The sequence below is a fragment of the Sceloporus occidentalis genome, unplaced genomic scaffold, assembly GCF_023333645.1.
Source record: "Sceloporus occidentalis isolate IW3139 unplaced genomic scaffold, rSceOcc1.0.p SCAF_232, whole genome shotgun sequence".
Taxonomy (NCBI): domain Eukaryota; kingdom Metazoa; phylum Chordata; class Lepidosauria; order Squamata; family Phrynosomatidae; genus Sceloporus; species Sceloporus occidentalis.
In genome coordinates, this window is record NW_028317212.1 from 1,129,173 (window position 1) to 1,151,840 (window position 22,668).

The 22,668-nt window shown below is 39.9% G+C and overlaps 1 protein-coding gene across 1 annotated transcript in view; it reads right to left on the reverse strand.

The window, feature by feature from the left end:
- Nucleotides 1-425: 425 nt before the first annotated feature.
- LOC149276682 (CUGBP Elav-like family member 4) overlaps nt 426-22,668 on the reverse strand; it is a gene marked incomplete at its 5' end in the record, with an annotated part of 59,758 nt that continues 37,515 nt past the window's right edge. Inside the window, 2 exons of the mRNA XM_089503433.1 lie at nt 426-553; nt 15,939-16,082. Coding sequence (XP_089359559.1) covers nt 426-553; nt 15,939-16,082 — 272 coding nt within the window. The remainder of the gene's footprint in view (nt 554-15,938; nt 16,083-22,668) is intronic.

Consider the following 22,668-nt stretch of genomic DNA (forward strand, 5'->3'; position numbering starts at 1 on the left):
CATTCATACCTGGAAACGCTCTGGGTTTGCCTCCAAGCCACCAGGGGACACTACTGATCCCCGAGGCGATGCTTTATTCTCCAAGCTGGAGGAGTGGCATCTGACTCCACCCACTCTACAGACCCTATCTACTCAATGCTAAGTACCTGATACAATAGGGGGATAGCCACACCCCATGCTCAGCTAGCCCTACCTCTCTTACAAGCTCCGCCTCCCTGACCGATATATGGATCCAATGGAAAAGTCCTGGGAAGTTCCCAGGTATGACCGCATTGTGATGGAGAATGCAGAGAATACGGTGGAATGTTCCATCTGGTTTATCTATAACGTTCTATCTCTCTCTCTTTCTAGGCCTCCTGGAACACACTACGCCCTCCTCAGGCTTACCTGTGCTAGTCCTTGTTTCCAGAGGCATCTGCAATGTCTCAATAAGGGCGGTTGGCATCCTTCGGCCTTTTCAGCTGCACCTTCAGCCTCTTCATGCCAATCTGAAAGCCATTCATGGCCTGGATGGCCGCCTGGGCACTGGCAGGATTGTCAAAACTCACAAAACCTGTCAAAACATGAAGCAATGCGAGGTCTTATAAAGCCGAAGGTTACCAAGCGCACGACACATATACAGCAAGTTCATTAACGGTGAAGATGGGAGGGCAGGTGGAGGAAGTGGAGAAAGAGCGGAGTGGACTCTGATGAGCTAGATTGGGTTTTGGAGATCCTAAAAAAGAAAAAAAAAAAAAAGCAGCATCCAGCTTGAAAGTATCGACAAGTCTATATTAGCCAGGTCAAGTAAAAAGGACACGGACAAGCCAGAAGGCTACGAAAGAGCAGAGGTACTAGCCAAAAAGGAACATAGAATCTGCCAGCAGATTGAACGCATTCGGCCCGTCTAGTCTGATGTAAAGACTCAGACCTTAATCAGTCCTTGACTCAAACCCAATTGGGCCTTGATGCAAACCCTAACCAGTCCTTGACCCAAGCCTCGACTCAAACCCTAACCAGTCATTGACCCAAGCCTCGACTCAAACCCTAACCAGTCCTTGACCCAAGCCTCGACTCAAACCCTAACCAGTCCTTGACCCAAGCCTCGACTCAAACCCTAACCAGTCCTTGACCCAAGCCTCGACTCGAACCCTAACCAGTCCTTGACCCAAGCCTCGACTCAAACCTTAACCAGCAGAACACAAACTGTCGTAATGAATGTTTAACAATAGAATTCTAGAAATAGAATATCATAAAGTTCTCGAACTACAGATCTATGGACAGCCATCCATTTCTGGTCTTTCTAACACCTCACCTGCCGTACCAAATATTCAAAAGGACACGACCGCCGCAAACACATCGATATCTGGTGAACTGGAATCCAGGCAGTACAAAAATACAACAATAACAACACAATACTATTAAAAAAAATCATGACACTAAAAATGAAGACAAACACATCACTTTTACTATTTCTTACTAAAAAGCTGGAAGCAAAGCGTTTCCAGATCACGAAGAAGTCAGGAAGTTACTTCCGACAGCTTGGTTTGTACGTTACCAAAGAATTACATAATCTCCACCATTCTTTATAACAAAGCGTCTAATATCTAATAATTTTCCAACAAATAGAACATATTCTGTAAGGTATTGGAGAACAGCACAGGATATCTTGAGCTAACTTTTTGATTTTTTTTCGCCTGGGATCTGCTACTCTATTCTAGACTATATGTATGTATGTATATATAATATGTTATATACCATGAATACACCATGTAATATATGTTTCAAGCTTGAAGGGATTCCCGTTAATCCCATCCGTTGTAACAGTTTTATTTTCTGTATTGATGGTAGTTGAGATATTTTTTTAATTGAAAGATCTCTAGAAAAAAAAAATTATGATATATGATTATGATATTTCTTTATCCAGTTTCCCGGGTGAAATTCTTCAGATTCCATCAGAAGAAGCAACCAATAAATTCCTGAAAGTTTATATAACTTTACATCTGTGTTTGTCCAATAAATGGTACCAACTTTTGCCTTAAAGCTAAAAGTACTCAGGATGCCACGGCCATAAAGCGTCCGGGTTAAAAATGGGCACAAAACCCCCTAAACAGTGAACTGAAAAAATAAAAAAAGTAATTTAGGTTCCAGAAATAAACAAATAAAAATAAGCTGTTTAATTATATATACTATGGAATTATAAAAGCAGCAGGTTTATTAGATAAGCGCACTAACCTGCTAAGTGCGCCCGGAATGGGTAACTGAATACACAGACCAACGGGTTTTAAACAAGGTGGCTTAATTAAATAATAAATGTCCGGATTTATTTTATGCGGGGAAGATTCATTAAACAAACAGTTTACTGCGCTTTATCCTGGTCGGATTAATAAAACAAAGACAGCAAAGTATTTTTTGAAAATTAATTATATTTATTAATTATAAATAAGTTCATACCAAAGTACATTTTCAGTGTGTATGTGGGGGGGTTATTTAATTAAACGCACCGACGTATTCTTCTATGTATAATGTTTATTAAGTAAAGTTGCAAACATGTTTGTGTTAAATGTTTGTATTATTATTATTATTAATATTATTATTATTAATAGAGTACCTCTAAAGCATTATCTCTCCCAACAGCCTGGTTTAAGCCCTGCCATAACCTGTCTCCATGCTTACCAACCTTCCAGTGTCCCACACGCTGGGGAATATGTGATGTCATGCATGGCTCAACCCACACTATGATGTCATCTGTCATTTGTAGAACTAGATAAAATATTACAACAATGCGTTCACGAAGGTTACTGTTAAAAGTAGGCTTTCCCCCCCGGGTGGAAATAGCCAATGGGAACACGGATGTTCCCAAAGGTTACCCTGGGGTGGAAATTGCTATTTTGGAGAAGTCATGCAGGTTTTTTTGTACATTTTCTAATTATATATAAGTAACACCTAGCAGGAAAAAAAAACCACACTGAGGATCTAACATGGACTCGGTACTTTTCATGAACTAATCCGACAGACTAATAGAAAAGAAATAGTAAGCGTGTAAGAAGGATAGGAGCATGGGAAGGAACCCATAACAACGCACATAATATCTAATTAAAATATTATAATAATATTATTATATATACCAAATAGATGAATTTTTAAAGGTCATACGCCGCTATTCTATACCTAACTGAATGAAAGCCTTCTTGATCAATGGGAAACATTTGTTTCATACTCACTGACTTTAACGGCCTCTTCAGAAAATATCAGATTAAGAAAAAAAAACTTTTATACACCTGATTTGGATCATTTAGAATCTTGGTTCCCGGGGGCAACCAGTGCAATGTTACTTTTAGGCGGCTGCAGTATTTGGCGGTTTGGCTACAGAATTCCTTCTGGCTTCTGACGCAAAGCGAGGTCTCTGATGACCAACGACTTAGGGTTGGATGGGCTCAAATCACCCGAGCTTTTATTATATGACATTGGGTGCATTGGGGTGTTACCCCCCCCCCAAATGACTTCCTATAACTTAATGATTAATGAGAACAGCTGCCAGGATCTGCTTGTAATGAACGAGGAGTTAAGCCGCGGCTCCGCACACATTTGCTATAATGCATAAGCAAAGAACAAGCAGTAGAGGGATGAAGAATAAGAGTTTTTTTTCTTCTTTTTTTCTTTTCTAGTAATGCCACGGTAAAAAAACTGGCATTTAACAAGAATCCAATGCGCTTCTTGACTGCAGGGAAGAGGCTCTTCCAAAAATCAAAGCCCGCACACTGCCTCTGTAGTCTGAATCACACGCAATGGAACATAACTAAGATTATAGACTTTGGATTCTTACTGATCTATGGCATTCAATTGCTTCGCTTTTATAGATCTGTGACTAACAAGCGCCGGGATGCGCGGTGCTCTGATGTTTCAGCTCAGGACCGATGTAATTCCACTCGTACGGACATAAAGCAAATCACAATGTAGCCTATCCCCGCCGCAATCGATATATATGAACGTCTCTCGGAAATGTAACATGCTGGATCTGGAACCAGAAGATTCCACAAAGTTCTTGACGTGCACATTCCGTAAATAATCATTAGAATGAAAGAATGCGAATGAATTATATAATAATTCTGAATATTTCATGCCATGGCGAAGTATCATAAATAGCACTATTACTGGGATTTCAAGCAGCTGAAAGACAATTCAGCTCTCAGACCCCAGAAGAACCATAAATAATAGCGATGAGAGGTTACAGGCTTGCAAATCATGCCTTGAGGTGGGGAGAGCAGTGAATCCCTCCATTCAGACAACCGAGGAAACGGTATTTATGTATCCATTTCGATTTCATTTATGGTTGACATCGCCCTTATGGGTCCAGAAAATGTTAGCCCAGCGCTTCTAGATATTTAGGGTTAGCATTTGTCTCAGAAGCTAAATTTGTCTGGAAAATGGACAATCTGCATCAAATGTTTCTCTTGGTTTGAAGGTGCTGGCCGATGGAAATTTTAATGATGGTCAATGGACGCTACCCAAGTTTAGGAAACTATTGGTGGAGGTAAGTTTCCTTAACAAGTAGGTAAGAATATGCCAATTTAGATACCCAACAAGATTGAGGGTCTCAGAAAGCAATAAAATGTGACCGTTGCAGAAGAAGAGATTTTAATTCATCTGAAGTAATAAATTCATTGTGAAGGGCTGACATAGGAACGGTTCTCAATTCTTCCCTGTATATTAGCAATGGATCGTGGAACACGGACAGAATAAACGAAATCATTATTAAGGCTATTCAGTGATCCTTCTCTATATCTTGATTATCCACAAGGTCCTTCTGATATTATTAGGGGCTCTGAAGTCTTCGGCATTCTTTGATTCAGTGTCACCCATGACCAACCTTACGAAGGAATCTACACCGATAAATGGGGGTTATATTTACTCCTGGATATTATGTTGGTTTTGGTTTATAGATGTTGGGTTTATCCAGAAAATGAACTGGAGGTCCTCAAAGTCCTAGAGGCGTAAGCCCAAGCCTAGTCATTCCCCTGCTCTTTAAAATTGTATATCGTGAAAGAGATAATAGCGAGCAGACGCGCTACACTAAAAAACCTTTATGTAAACGAGACTAATTTTTGGGACCTTGAGTCCAGTTTTGACGAATTTAAAGATGTATTTAAGATTTTTTTTGGAGGCGCACTTTGTGTAATATTTGATTTTTTGTTGTATCTTTTTATTTGGTTTCAAATATAGATCTTTTGCAAAGATCCGATTGCATCTCATGAATTTTTAATTCAGCTCTTACATATTCCCGCGGAGTCAGGTGCTTAAATTTATATATATTTCCCCCCCCCCCCAATTTTTTCTGGAATCTTTTTTTGGAGGTTTCGATTAAAGGGAATGATCCACCTAGAGCATTCTGCGTCTGGAAAAACTGTTAGTCTGTGATTAAAACAGACAACAGGGAGGTTCATTTTTAATCCCCAAAGGGCCAATTTATATTTAATATCATTTTCGAGACTAGAGACCTTCCATCGGGGAAGCACTTTTATTGTTTTGGTGGGTCAAGGGTTTTTCTCCTCTACGAAATCATTATCCAGCTTCCTCGTTTCTTGACCATACATGAAAAATAAAGTTCTTGCAAAAGTATTTGGCCGGCGTTAAAAGTTTTGTTGAATAATTGTCATCCCCAAAAAAACATCAACTTCATGGAAAAAAAAAAAATGGCTTCATTGTACCTTCGGGAGAACATCAGAAAGTAATCTAAATATCAAATTAATTATGGTTTGCAAATGAGATAGTGTTTGCGCTCTTAACGTGCTTCCTCGGGGTCCCTGGCGGCTGGCACCTGAGTTTCAGGTGGGTCTATAGTCTCCCATTAATCATCCGACGGCAGGTAGCTACAGAGATCAGCGCCAACCCGCTCTTCATTTTCCAGGGCTGCAAAGATCAGTCAGTGTTGTAATTATTAAAACCTCCCTGGGTACCGCAGGGCATCGGCATATAACGTATGGCAAATGCTAACTATAGCTGTTCTAGATTTCACATAAAGTATACGGCACCCATGGGTCACTGCTGCAGATGTGCCGGATACGGCCGGATTTATTATGGCACATCTAAGAAAGTTTCCCAGGGTGTGATTTTAATTAGGCTTTATTTAAATAAGCCTTTTTCTGTATTAGATTAAAAATTAAAGGGGAATTGAATAATCCCATATCATTCATTATCATACATATATATACAACGTATCAATACAAAAAAAATACCCTCTGTTATTGCCTGTTGTGCTGCGAGACAGAGAAGCCATCTTGCTGCCCTGTCACATTTTGTAAATCTCCCCGTCGCCCTGAGATATCTGTGATAATAGCGTTACGGAGGGAGCTGTGCGGCTGGAAACAATCTCTAGCGCTAGAGGCTCATGCGCCATCCGCTAAAACAACGCAGGGAGAGAACAGGAAGCGGCTTCCAACTTCCTGCTTGGGCTGAAGCAGGGAGAGAACAGGAAGCGGCTTCCAACTTCCTGCTTGGGCTGACAGGGAGAGAACAGGAAGCGACTTACAACTTCCTGCTTGGGCTGACGCATGGAGAGAACAGGAAGCGGCTTACAACTTCCTGCTTTGGCTGATACAGGGATAGAACAGGAAGTGGCTTCCAACTTCCTGCTTGGGCCGACACAGGGAGAGAACAGGAAGCGGCTTACAACTTCCTGCTTGGGCTGACGGGAGGATCCTGAGGGGAATGTGCATGAAATATCCCTGGCTATTCTGGTTCAAACGTTTTCTATAATAAATATTACTTTCTGCATAATTCACTAATTTTTTTGCAATTCTCCCCATTTTCGTAGATTAACCTCTACATAGCCATATAAAATATATTTGGGGTACCTCCTGGCTCCGGCCCTGGTCATTTCATGCATAGTGCAATCTTTGAGTTTTTCCTTATTTTTCTGTTGCGCATGCTTTTTTGCAAACAGAACTGCATGTTTAGCGAGTAGGGCCCTTTTTGCCGTCTTTTTCATTATGGAGGGAAAAAAATATCCGTCAAAACTAATATTTCATCTACGCATACTATATGTCGGCTGTTACGTACACGTGTATTTCTGTCATGAATTTATCAAAATTTCATAAAGCTTCAGGGAAAATGAAGAAATATTGAACAATAACAAAGGATTTTACAAATCCGAAAAATTGCGTAAAAAATCAAAATCCACCATAATGCGACAGGATTCGGCTGGATAAACGCGGAGTTCGTGATACGAATAATCGGCTGATGGCTGGTCTCGTGGTCATTCTCTTTACATTAGCGGACGTGATGACCAAAGACACCCGACCGTTAGCTATTAAAGCCGCCGGCCGGCGTAAATATGGACAAATGAGAGGCGTGCGTGGAAAAGTCAGCAGTGCTATTTCATTGTGTTATTTCTGCAGATGAGACCGAGTCATAAATATCTGCAGAATAAGCAAGACTAATGAATTCATTCTGCGGATGGCAGGCACATTCTTCAGCTAATAGGACGCGTATCCAGCCGCCGACGAAAGGGTGGATTTAGGAAAAACTCAAGAAGAAACTTTTCCATAAAAAAAAATAGTCTAAGCTGTGTGTAGTTTTACTATATTCAGGGTCGGGGATGGACGAAATGTTTATCTTTCTTGGAATATTTTTTTTTTAGGACGGAGGAAAAAGTGGATGACTTTGGCTCGGGAGATGGTTCAATGTCAACAACTGCATTTTATGGAACAAAGGACTAATCTCTGACATTTTAGTGGTTTGGACGGGGCCACAGACCTGGCTGTGAATATTAAACGGGAAACGGACCACAGGGTATCCCAACGACTATATTTTGGGACAGGGCTACACATAATTTCTGGCTTGTTTGTGACCCTCGACGACAGAATATGCGCACACGTGTTCTACAATGTATCTCCTCTAAAATTCCAGCTGGCCAATAGGAAGTTTTTTTTACATTAGTGGGTGTGGTTAGGGGTGTGGCTAAATGTTTCACATGTGCCCTATTACTGGCTATTTATGGAACTAAATTAGGCATTTTAAAAACATGAAGAATGGGTTTTATTCACCCCGTTTAATTTATAAAGCCGTTTCCTGCTGTTTCTATGCACATTATCGGGGCTTTTAGGGCTGCAGAACCCTGCGATCCCCTCATACCCAGCAAACATTCTGACCTCCTAGAAAAGAGGGGCATCAGGGATTTGGGACACAAAAGAATGGGCAAACCAATCTTGGCCAAACACACATTTATAACTATTCTTGATATATAGATTGTCTTATAATAGAGCATGTTACTGAATATGAATGACGGCTCTCAAAAGTTCCTATTTTTAATGAGAACTACTAAAAAAAAATATTGAAAAAAAATGTTAGATTATGGATATATTGCATTTTATTAGTTTATTGTGTTTATATATGTTTTGACTTAATTTTTTCATTTTTTGTTTTTAAAGTAATTTTTTTTTGTTAATAAAGAAAAATTTTAATTTAGTGGCAATAATAATGCCTTACTGCCACAAAATCAGTTAAGTTAGCAGTATGTAAAATCTATGTAAATATTTGTAAATGTATATGTAAAGGTCTTTAAACATGCCTTAAACTTTGCAATTCCGTTCCTGGTTTTCAGACACCCGAGGGAAGCCTTTTGCATTCCTGTCGCAATCAGGAAGTGTCTAGATTTTTAATTTTTCCTCCTTCGTGTTGAAAAAAAAAAGCTACATTGGTCCAACAGAATTTTTTTTTAAAACTTTTCCTCAATAGTATGTTTAAATGCAATTTGAATAATTCATATTATTTTTTTTTTTTATTATTATATTTTTTTTATAAAACGCAACATAGCCCTTGGACATAAATTTCTGCCTGGGGTAATTGTACGCAGTATAATCCCCATTCCTGCTAATTCCTCCATTTTTCTTTAAAAAATATACTAATTATTCTGTTTGTATATTTGTAAAATCCTCGTATTAACAGCATATCATATACTCTCCAACAATAGAAAGAAGCAGTCAAGTCCTCAGCGCATGAACGGCCGCCATATTCCCATTAATATCTAGGAAAATCAATTATGACATCAACGCGGCTTGGGTTTTAATCGCCAATTACGTCGTTTGCACCGTTGGCCCACCAACCAGCTTATGTTATGGATGAGTTTTTGCATCATACGCATGGAGACACAATACTCTGTCACTACGATACACCACGTCACATTAGTCCACTGCACAACAACACCATAACATCAACAGCCTCCCTTTAACCCCCCTTCCCATATCCCACCGTCCCACTACCCACAATGCTTCGCTTCACCATCATGGAGACGTCATCCAACGGAGAAAGGGCAACCTCATTTAATGGCATAAGTTGTTGGTTTTTTTTCTCCAAGAAAAAAAAATTAAATTTCACGACATCGGCGAATATCCGATAAACATTTTTGAAAACGAACATTATCAAGAATTTCAGACGCAAAATTTGAACTTTAAATTGTAATCGGAACATACTACCGGCAAATGTATAGATCAAGAGAAACCGACTTAAAAAACAAACATGGCCGACCTCTCCTATGACATCATCACCCAGCCATCAATTTCCATGAAAACCCCAGAGTAATAAAAAAATATATATTTTTTTTTTCTCTTTTTCTATACATTTTCAGGCTAGAAAACTTTTTCAGGCCATTTCTTGTTTTCTTGCACCAACAACTATTTCGATGACAAACAGGCTTTAATAAAACATTTTTTTATAATTTTTCTGGGCTTCCGAATGAAATTTTATTAGAATTGTCAATGACCTTTGCTACTACATTCCCGGAAAATTATATATTAGTTCACAGACCTCTTCTCATGAAATATAGAATATGATCTTGTAACATTATTGTCAATGCTACCTGTAGCATGTCCTTCGTCACCCAAGACACGTTAGGACAATAGCACTTAAGACGTGACGCTAATACAAACAATTTGGGCTTAGAAATGGTCGTTTTGTTAATGCGATCTGTCGTAAAAATTCTGCCGGTTCCTATAAATCCTTTTACGCCATAAACATCAGTCTCTGGCCGTTAAACCATCAGATAACAGCTACTCACCTGATTTATTCTACATCAGATTACCGTAACATACATCATAAGGGCTTTTCATAAACACGCAGAAATATCGGGGTATTTATCACCCGATATATTTCTCCATCTATTTACTAGTCAACCTCCTAAAACGCAGAATAATTGACTTGATAGATCACGTATTCTTGCTTTACCCTCCTAGAAGGCTAGAATTTATCTGTATAGGATAGTTTGTATATATATATATATATATATATATATATTTTATAGAATATTTCAAGGCAGGACATGCACCAGTATTCATTATTCTTTATCAAATAACACTGTGAAGGATCTAGAACGTGGCTGATGTCACAGGTCTGATGTCACGAATGCAGCTGTCCCCCGGAACAGAAACACGGTACCTCAGTTAAACATAGTTACATTTTTACTGGATTGCTACTGGAATGTTTCAAAAAACACAATCAATGTTTTAATTAAATACTTTTTTACAATAATATTATAGATTAAAAAAAGCAGTAGAAGAATAAGATAGCGTTTGGCCCAAGGCATTGGTGTTTATCCTTAAGCCTCGTTTCCGACACTTTTCTCCCTCTTTGTCTTTTTCTCTCTTTTCTCACAGCCTTTTATGCTCCTCTGTCCTTTTTTCCTCTCACCCGCCTCCAATCGTTTTTCTCCTTTCTACCTTACAACCTAATTTCCCATTTTTCCCTTTTTCATTCTCTCACTTCCTTCTCCGATCTGTCATTCATCTCATAAGCCTTTTTCCTTTATCCTTTTTCCGAATCATCATTATTTTTCCTTTATCTTCAGATGTTCCCCCATCCCACCCAGACATTTATTTTTTGCCCTCCTGCAGATGTTTAATACCATATTTCTGTTAGACCTTTCCAGCGTTTTGAGCCTTTCTCCTTCTCATTCCTACAGCATTCTGTGTCCCTTTTAAAGCTTTTGTCCTCTTCCTCACCTCCAATCTTTTTCTCCTCTCCTAGAATCTTATCTCTGTCCCCATCCTATTTGCACTGCATTTTTCACTCTTCTTCTTCTTCCTCAAGCTCTTGCTGTTTCTTTCTTCCCCTTCCATCCCTTTTCATTCTTTCTCCCACTCCTCCAATCTGTCACCCGTCCTCCTTCTATCCCTTTGTCCATTCTCCCATTCATCATTTTTCTTTTATCTTCAGATGTTCCCTCATGCCACCCAGGAATTTACCCTTCGCCCTCCTGCAGACGTTCAATACCATATCACTTTTTTTTGCATGGAGTTTTTTTTGTGTTAGAAACTGGCCAACATGCCCCTACCCAAACCAATTAAACACTTCCCAGCGTCCATAAATCGCTCCCTTCCTGCAGCTTTATAGATATCCAGAGAAAATGAGCTCCGTCCCGGGTAAATTACAGAATACGGGTTAAAAGAGAGCCTCGTGTAACATATCATTTTTCCCCCCTTTAAAGCCGAGGCTGAGTTGAACAGCTGCTTTTTTCTGATATCGGGATGAAAATGTATAATTTCACGGGCCGAGGCGGCGCGAAGGATTCATCCGTGCGGCTTGACGCCCAATTTATGAGCGCATTATAAAAGAGCAGAACGATTTCAGACAATAATACAACAATCCCCGGCTGACACGTGTCACATACATTCTGCCATTTCTGGGGACGTGTATTTTCTCTTTTAATAAAAAAGTATTCTGTTTCCAGCCTCGTTGTTCCACAATCAGAGATCAGGACTGTTTGCGTGCGGAGCGAGTAATATTCTTCTGTCCATCACAGAACTGATTGAAATTTCTGTTGTTTTCCTGCTCTGGTGAAAGTTGCTGTGACTTGTGTTATTATGAGAGTGTTATGGAGACGTGAACTCTTCATCTCTCTGCCGACACCGTGCATTACAAATGGCCCTGTATAATGTATTGATAAATCAGTGAGATGCCCTGTATAATGTATTGTTAAATCAGTGAGCCGGCCCCTGTATAATGTATAGATAAATCAGTGAGTCGGCCCCCTGTATAATCTATAGATAAATCAGTGAGCCGGCCCCTTTATCATGTATAGTTAAATCAGTGAGCTGGCCCCCTGTATAATGTATAGATAAATCAGTGAGCCGGCCCCTGTATAATGCATAGTTAAATCAGTGACCGGCCCCTGTATAATGTATAGTATATACAGGTCCGGGGTATTGTACATTACATTGTATTGCAGGTTGCATTGTATGGTGCGTTACATTGTATTGTGGGTTACATTGTATTGCGTTACATTGTATGGTGCGTTACATTGTATTGCGTTACATTGTATGGTGCGTTACATTGTATTGCGTTACATTGTATGGTGCGTTGCATTGTATGGTGCGTTGCATTGAATGGTGCGTTGCATTGAATGGTGCGTTGCATTGAATGGTGCGTTGCATTGTATGGTGCGTTGCATTGAATGGTGCGTTGCATTGAATGGTGCGTTGCATTGTATGGTGCGTTGCATTGAATGGTGCGTTGCATTGTATGGTGCGTTGCATTGTATGGTGCGTTGCATTGAATGGTGCGTTGCATTGTATGGTGCGTTGCATTGAATGGTGCGTTGCATTGTATGGTGCGTTACATTTAATGAGCAGGAGCTATTCTTGATCTATGCATTCGCTCGGCATAAATACTGATTTGTTATTTTAAACTTTACATCAAAGTGACAAAACCATGAAAAAAATGATTAATCTAGTTTTTACAGTAAATCCAGTAAACATGTAAATTAGCAAATTAACCAGTTAATTAGTGTTCCTGTTCAGGTGAAAAAACTGTACTTTTTTGTGTTTTTTTGTCACAGTAGAACATCATTTATAACTTAAAAACTGGGTTTTTTCCATGAAAGAGACAGACAGATGTATAGGTCAAAATATTAAAAATCATATAATTCTAATAAACAGTAATAAAAAAACAACATATGATATTTGATTATAAAAACATATTCCCTAAAAAGCTGTTTCCTCAATTTTTTTTTTTTTTTACACATTTGGGTAATTTCCCAGCAAAAAAAACAGCAAAAAAAGCAAATACAATAATTTCAATAGAATTTATAAGCAATGGGGGGCAGGGGGGGGGATAAAGACATGAAATAAATATGAATACATTTATTTGGTGCAGCAGCTGCCTGTGGACTGAAACTCCCTGGACGACAATGTCTTAGGTCTATATGCTGACTTTGGATGATGGGAATTATAGTCTACAGCAGTCGGAGAAGATGAGGTATAGCGTTCCTGTTGCTTTTAAATCTATTTTAATATATAAAAAATAAATTTATAAAAAATATAAAAATGTGTTTACTTAAAATATATAAAATATATTAAAAAATAATAATAACATTTATTATTAAGTGATAGTGATGGCGTCTGCCGTATAATACATGCCAAACACCCTGTTTCTGCTGCCGTGCTTCCAGAATTTTCCTGCTACAGGAATCTTAATTACTACTTATCAAGAAAACGTTAATCTTCTATTTGTTTCATTGGGGTTTTTTTTGTTTTTTCTTAAATCATGCTGGGCATTTTAACCTCACATTCAATAGATTAGTGCCTTTGCCCCAAAATGAACAAGGAGACACCTCCTTAATCTTGTTCTACAGAAATAACTTTATTTCTATATCTTTTCTATCGAATTGTGGTTTAAAAAATGAAATAAAATTAAAAAACAAATATATATTAAAAAAAAAAAAAAGAAGTAATAAATGAATATGGAAACTTAGGAGGGTTATGCATTTAAAAGTATTTTTGGTGAGACTTTTGAAATGTGGTCTTATTACTATAGCGACCAATGGGATGATCTAATCAGCGTGAACATTCCGTGGTTGCCAAGGCAATAAGACCTTTTATGTTCTGAAACTGTATCATGGTATCGTGAAGCCATTTTGTCGATGAACGCCGAGGTTTCGATTGGTCGTTCTGATAGTATATATTTTTTTGCTCCATTTTTGGCATATCGTCAGATAAGCAGAAGTATCCGACCTTATGGAACGGCTGCTGCAGAGGTATTTAAGGTTTGCAGCTTTAAATCGGAGTCACATTAACTGTACGGATAACCAGCCCTTGCAATTGGATCTCAAAATAATGACATTTAATGACAGCTCTGAACAGATTTGATTCATTTACCCCGATGGGAACCGACGACCAGACAACTACGGAGAGAAAAGAAAAAAGACGTTTCCCAAATTTATCTTGACCCGTGTGCTACTGGTGGTTTAATACCTTACTAGTCAATGTATACATTATTCAGGGCCAGCCTATGGCCCTTGTCTTACTGGTGTTGGCCCTTTAAAGTGTGAGGTCAAAAGATTGCAATTATTCATTGCAAACTACCAGGTTAGTGAATAAACCACAAAGGGTTAAAAAGCAGAAATTGCTTTTTTTTGAACCTATCCCACTGTATTAGCCTCTACTACTTCTGCTGGGAGGCTGTTCCACTTATCTGCCGTAAAATAGTTTGACCTAAATCGGAGCAGATGAACTGGTTAACTGATCTGTCGGAACTCCAGAAGCTTTTGTTCTGCCTTTTTCTTGTCTCTCCGTATAGGAACGTTCTGTGCATACATTTAAAGATATGACCCAAAGCACATTTCCTGAACCCAAATTGTGATCAGAAGGAAGGTTTTTGCTCAAAGTTCGCATATTAACAGCATGATCTTCAAGAATCAGTTAATTAAGCAACACAAAGACAAGCGGCCCCTGGCCCCAAATATCTTACAGGCAGCGGCTCCCAATTCTGGTCCTCAGGGTTTAAAGGGGTCGCATGGGAGATAAAAACATAATTTAACCCCATAAAACATCTATAAATTAACTATTCTGTTTCAAAATTATTCACCAGCTATGAGACGTTCTAAAGGCACAGCCAGGACATTCTGCAAATACCCCGCCCCCATTTCCCATGATCCCTCAGGGCAGGCTGCATCAGGGCCCTCCCTTCAGCCCAAGCAGGAAGTTGTAAGCCGCTTCCTGTTCTCTTCCTGCAGTGGACGGCGCATGAGCCTCTAGCGCTAGAGATTGTTTCCAGCCGCGCAGGTCCCTCCGTAACGCTATTATCACAGATAGCTCGGGGGGGGGGGTTACACCATGTGACAGGGCAGGAAGATGGCGGCTAATATGTATATGAATGCTTTAGTGGAAAATCTAAAATATGATGAATGCTAAAATTTGACATTTGGGGGGGGGGAGCCTTGAAGACTGAATTAGGGAATCGCTGCCCTATGATGCAATACCTTGAGCAAGGGAATTATAAGGAATGCAGACCAAAAAGTAGCTTTCTGAATCTTTCATCTGTGAAAAGCATCTACTGTATATTAATTATGGTTGCCATATCAGCATTTTTACATATATTTTTTATATATATATATATATATTTTTTTTTTTTTACATATTGCTGATACCACCTATAAAGTGCTTACTGAGAATAATGGAGGATATATACTTTATTAAGTTACTGATTTACCCATTGTACAGCACTGTGGAATATGATGGCGCTATATAAAACAATACATAATAACAATAATAATAATAATACATAATAATTTCCTTCTGTGAGTTTATAACTTCCACATTTTCAAGGGGCAGCACCATAGTTGGTGGTCAATAATATGTAAAGACAAGCTGATATGGAAACCCTAAATTTAATATTCCAGGTTGGTTCTTCCAGACTCCTTATGATATATTCAATTTTAACTCTTTGAGCACCGTACAGATAAGCTTGCCCATTCCCTTATTTCATCCCAATACATTTTTCTTTTGCTACTCAAGGAAACATCTAAAACAGAAGCAGAATTTAAGCATCAAACAAACAAGAAAAGGACAGGAAAAAAAAAGTATTAGAAAAATAAAATTGAAAAAAAAAAACATTCTGAAAATTAAGTGTTTAGAAAAAAAGCCCTTTTCCTGGATGAATCTAATTTTTTGTTTGTTATCTTTACCCACCAAAGCATTTACTTTGGTTTGTCGCCCGATCCACAAACACTTTCGAGGAGATGACATTACCGAAAGGCAGGAACATCTGCATCAGCTCGGCGTCCCCAAATTCCTGGGGCAGATGGTAGATAAACAGGTTGCAGCCTTCGGGTCCTGGGAGGAGAAGAGAGAGAATAAAGTGAATATTTATACAGACGTCCGGTGATGTGCATGCTGCCAACCAACACGTCTTCTGCTTAGAAATGTAAATGTTTGACTATTCTTAGTTTGCACTGTATATATACCGTATTGGCTCAGATATAGGCCACACCCTAAAAGTTTGGTGCTTTTTTAAAGAAAAAGTTTTTTTCTTTAAAAAAGCACCAAAAAAACATGCTACCACTCTGTCCCCCCCCCCCGAGATATGCTGCCACTGTCCTCCCTCCCCGAGATATGCTGCCACCCCCCCCGAGCCGAGATATGCTGCCACTGTCCCCCCCCGAGATATGCTGCCACTGTCCTCCCTCCCCGAGATATGCTGCCACTCCCCCCCCGAGCCGAGATATGCTGCCACTGTCCCCCCCCGAGATATGCTGCCACTGTCCTCCTCCCCCCCCGAGATATGCTACCACTGTCCTCCTCCCCCCCCGAGATATGCTGCCACTGTCCTCCCCCCCCGAGATATGCTGCCACTGTCCTCCCCCCCGAGATATGCTGCCACTGTCCTCCCCCCCCGAGATATGCTGCCACTGTCCTCCCCCCCCGAGATATGCTGCCACTGTCCTCCCCCCCGAGATATGCTACCACTGCCCCCCCCGAGATATGCTGCCACCGTCCCCCCCCCCGAGCAGGGGAGGCAGTCTGAGTGTATCGGGGAGTAGGATGCAGGTCCTCTGCACCGCTGCGGGGGATCTGTATCCTAACCCCGCTGCCTGCCCGGCGCCCGGGACATGCTAGACCCCGAATATAAGCCGCACCCCCACTTTAAAGACTTAAAGTGGGGGGAAAAAGTGCGGCCTATATTCGAGCCAATACGGTATATATATATACACACAGACACATAATAATATATATCATATATACACACACAGATATAATATATATCATATATACACACACACATATAATATATATCATACACACACACATATAATATATATCATACACACACACATATAATATATATCATATATACACACACACAATATATATCATACACACACACATATATAATATATATCATACACACACATATAATATATATCATATATACACACACACATATAATATATATCATACACACACACATAATATATATCATATATACACACACACACATATAAAATATATCATATATACACACACATAATATATATAATATACACACACACACATATAATATATATCATATATACACACACACATATAATATATATCATATATACACACACACATATAATATATATCTTATATACACACACACACATATAATATATATCATATATACACACACACACATATAATATATATCATATATACACACACACACACATAATATATATCATATATACACACACACACATAATATATATATCATATACACACACACATATAATATATATCATATATACACACACACACACATATAATATATATCATATATACACACACACATATAATATATATCATATATACACACACATATAATATATATCATATATACACACACACATATAATATATATCATATATACACACACATATAATATATATCATATATACACACACACATATAATATATATCATATATACACACACACATTACATTTATAGGTTTGGGGTCTTTTTCATGAAAAACAAGGACATTTCTGTCTAACATAATTTGCGAAAGAGTTTTCTGACCATCAATTAGCCTTTTAAACTTAAACTTGAATCAGTGAACACAATGCGCCATTGGAACCCAGGAGTGATGGGAGTGATAAAGGGCCATTGGGACACAGGAGTGATGGGAGTGATAAAGGGCCATTGGAACACAGGAGTGATGGGAGTGATAAAGGGCCATTGGAACACAGGAGTGATGGGAGTGATAAAGGGCCGTTGGAGCAAAGGAGTGATGGGAGTGATAAAGGGCCATTGGAACACAGGAGTGATGGGAGTGATAAAGGGCCATTGGGACAAAGGAGTGATGGGAGTGATAAAGGGCCATTGGAACACAGGAGTGATGGGAGTGATAAAGGGCCATTGGGACAAAGGAGTGATGGGAGTGATAAAGGGTCTCTGTATGCCTATGAAGTTATTCCATTAAAAACCCGTTTCCTGCTACAATAGTCATTTACAACATTAACCCCGTCTGCGCCAGACTTATGATGCATTTAATGTTATTTTAGAGGACAAAATGTGCTTTTCATTTAAATACAAGGAAATTCCGAAGTGACCGCAAACTTTGAATGGTAGTGTATGTATGTGTGTGCTTCTGTAAAATACCAAATAAAGAGGGAAATGTATATACAGGAAGTGGATGGAATTCTCCGATCCTGAGATTCTGAGATTCTAGTAAAACTTTAACTAAACAAACATTCTATTGCAGGATGATGCCATAAGCCACGCCCACACACTCTGGTTTTTTTTCCACAATACTGGCAGAAGTCTGCTGGTCCTCTCTAATACTCAAAATCTCTGGTGTTTTCTTTTGCTTTGTTTTGCCCCTAGCAACAACTGCCCCCTAGTTACCAGCTCCTTGACTCGCAAAGAGCTTATTGGGTCTGCAGCTCAGAGCTCCATCAATCAATCTCTGCTACCCAGAGACACAAAGTGAGGTTGCGGTGCTGTGCTGTCATATTGGGGGGGGTAGTTAATGCCTCTAATTATCCCAAAATGGCAGCACACAGGCATTTGCATAAAACTGAATGCATAGAAATGAAGACACATAATGAAGCCAAATTGACTAATTATATTTAAATTTTTATTGGCACCGTCTCTTTAGGTAAATTTGCGTCAATAGTTTTTTTTTTTTTTTCGCAGGATGAGATCGTGGGGGGGGGGGTGCGGGTAGCATCCCCTCCCCCGCGCATTCACTGCATACAATTCATTCACATCCCTGGCAGACACAAGGAAGACGGATCCGTGTCCTGACAGATGCCCATTTAAAGCGCATTAAAATTCCTCTGTCTCAGCGTGATTACGATTCGCGGCCCAGAGCACTTTCCTGTATTAATAGAAAATGAAGTTCTAATGAATATTTGGAAAGCACAATTTTCCCCACTAATTTGCTAAGAGGGCGTCTGGTGAAGGAACAGCTGATCTCCGCATTTCATACAACTGTGTGAGATCAAAGGTGATTAAGAAAGGCAATCAAGGGTGTATAGGCGAAAGCCATAAACCAAATGCGCTTACGAGTAACCCCTTCCGCTGTGGATGGGGTGAGATATTGATGGGGACAGGGTATAACGTGGTAACAGGTAAATGATCTGCCCTGTGATTGATCCTCTCCATGCCATTGGTCAACTGAGTTGTCAATAAAGTGCCAGAAGCAACCAAACTTGCGTACCTTGGACTTTCCTTTACCTAGCTCCCGAAGCTCTCCCTCTACTTATAGCGATGTGTCCAAGGGGGTGGAGCTAGACCAAGATAGGTCCTCCCCCAGTTATTTAAACACACTGACCCAGAGGTCTTCTCTGGGCGAAGTCTGGAGAGTTTCCAGATATGTTAAATAGAATCTCCCGTAACTAAAAACTAGAGTTAATAGGAAGAATTCTCCCGAGCGTTACTGACTCGGGGCCAGACATTGATCTGCTCTGGACCAGCGAGGGCATACGAGATACTCAAATAAAAGTGAACTCCTAATATACATGAAATATACCCTAAAAAGCAAAACAACAGCATGAGACCTTAACATTGTGGCCATCAACCTCTCGTCTGTAGAACTTCAACCAAAGACAAAAAATAATACGTTTGGGACGTATATGTATGTCGTACAAAATCTCTATGGACCTTCGTATGCAAATTGCCAACCAATTGAACATTCTTGAAAAGCTGAGGATTGGTCGCTGCAGCATGGGGAAAAGATTTCGCTGGCTTTATGACTGGTTGGAAAACTAGAAAATGGTTTTATTAAAGAAAAGATGGAAACGTTTGTCCACAGGGTTGAAGGCCACGTGAGATGTTTAGGGAATTCCCTTTAGACTGCAAAAGACTCCTACGAGACAGGCACCACGGTTGCATAGTCATGTATGGAAAGACAGCTTGGGATTCCTCTGAGAAATCAGGAGTTTGACTGTCAGATTTGGTTCTTGTTGAACATTCATTCAGGTGGACAGAGAAGACTCATGAGAGCCGAGCGCTAAGCTGATCGACATTTCCCAATTACTGGCTATCCAGCCATTACTCTCCAAAATGCAAGAGTTTAAGAAAAAAGTGGAAAAACCACTTGATACCGTGAGGCTGTCAAGAAGGTCGGATCTACTTTCAAGCAACAGGAGAGAGGAACCTGAAACAATGACTGACACCCCAACATTAAAAATATTTGTCAGGACTGGCCTAACGAGATAGACCTGCCTCCCTTGGGGCTGGTCTTCAGGCTGGACATCGTGATTCCATGCGTGGCCATCGTGCGTCTGACAGTCAGCGTCGCAACAGATATGACGTACGGAGAGCAAGACGGCACCACAGACATGCTGACAGAAGCTGACCGCCAGACTCACAGGGGAGGTGATGGGGAGAAATTTCATGCTGGGGGAGCGTATGAAGATGATGCAGAAATAACGCTGAGCAGTTATGGAGATGATAAGTTAAATGATATGAAGATGGAAGGGGAAGAGCGTGGTGCAATGTGGGGTGATAATGGTGGGGGAGGAATCAGGGCCGGCCCGACAATGGAGCCGAGTGGGGCAACCGCTCCAGGCGGCACTTTTGAAGGGGCGGCACTTTGCCGCCCCAAGCCCTTTTTTTTTTTTTTTTTTTGAAAGCGAAAGAGAGACAAAGGGGCGCCTCTCTCTCTCCTCTGCAGCGAGTCTCCCTGTTCGGTCTCGGTGCCGGCTTGTAATGCTGAGTGCCGGAAGATTTCCTCGGCACCGAGACCGAACAGGGAGACTCGCCGCAGGACTGCTGAAAGGTAAGTACAAGGGGGGAGGGGAGGAAGGGTAGATAAGGGGGGGTGGAGAGGAAGGGTAGATAAGGGGGGGGGGGGCGGCATTTTAAAATTCGCCCCAGGCGGCATTTTGCCTTGGGCCGGCCCTGGGAGGAATGATGATGATGATGATGATAGTATGAATATGGAGGTTGGGGGATGATTGTAGTGGGGGATGGAAATGAATTATGATGCGGGTAGGTATGATAATGGTCATGGGCAGCTCTATACTTACATACACTAACACATACATTCATACATACACACACACATTCCCACTCCTACACCATACATTTACACACACATATATAAACACACGCTTACTCCATGGGCTAGAAAGTGACAGCTCCGAGCACAACGGCCCCATACACAACCTTCTAAAACTTCAAAAAGAGTTGAAGACCATCGACGTCTTCAACTGAGGACCCATATTTTTTCTAGAAATTAGCAAAAGTATCCCAATTTTGCTTATTTATTGATACTTCGTGATTTACATGAATATTTAACACTTCATTTTTCGTACTTTTCTTTCAAATCATTTTTTTTTTTAAATGGTATATTTTATGATCTTATTTTGTAAAATATAATAATATAGAAAATCTATTTTTTTTTTGCATATTTAAAGACAGGTTCATATAACAGCAGTGACATTTTAGGAGGCTAAAATTTAATGATTTATGTCACATTACGGAATCTTTCAGCACCTGCAAATAATTAGACATCATAAAATATGTTAATTAACACAGAATGTGCTTGCGATTATTTATTATACCCCCCTCCCTACAATATATGATTTACGGTTTATATAGGGGGTGACGTCCTTAATTTGGAAAGTATTGTATAATTTAGCAGTTCATAAAAAATTAGGTCATGGTGAAGAATGAAATTTGATGTTTTTTGTACTTTTGGACCATTTTGGGGGAATAAATGATGTCATGGAAAAAACATTTAGCAATTTGATGAGGAGATTGGGGCTAACTATCCAGGGAGGTGGGTCTAGCAGTGTCTAGGGCGGAGCCAACTGCATACATGGGTCTAAAGTGTGCTAGGAGTAGGCGGGAAGTGGGCGGGGATTGGGCATGATCAAAAGTCACTCCTAAATCATATCAGTAGAGGGATGTATAAATGTTTAGATGAAAATCTATGAGAAAAAAAGGGAATTTGGTGAAAACCGTTGGGCTACATGAGTCTTAAAAGTTGGTAACAAGACATTTACTGACACATGCGCACATCGGCTAGTGGGAGGTTCGCACGTTACATGGATAAAACTACATCTATTACCTAAACGGTGATGTGTTATTCACATTTTTCACATTTTTATTGTGTCCTCTTTAATATGGAAAAAATAGGGACCAAGTTACTAAGGGATCTGCTGGTGAGTTCACTTTGACACGTTTTTGGAATTTTCTGTATTTTTTGCCCAATTATATAATGTTTTCAGGCAGCTGCATATCAGCCATTTGAATGAGTTCTCGCTCTTTTCTCTGAGCCCCAACTCCTTATCATACTGCCTGTGGGGAACAATAGAATGGCTCAGTCTCAATCACGCAGCCGGACACTCTGACTAATGAAAGTCTATGGAGGAACGGACTTCATTAGTATTGCCATAAAGCATCAGCTCAGTGTGGTGTTTAAG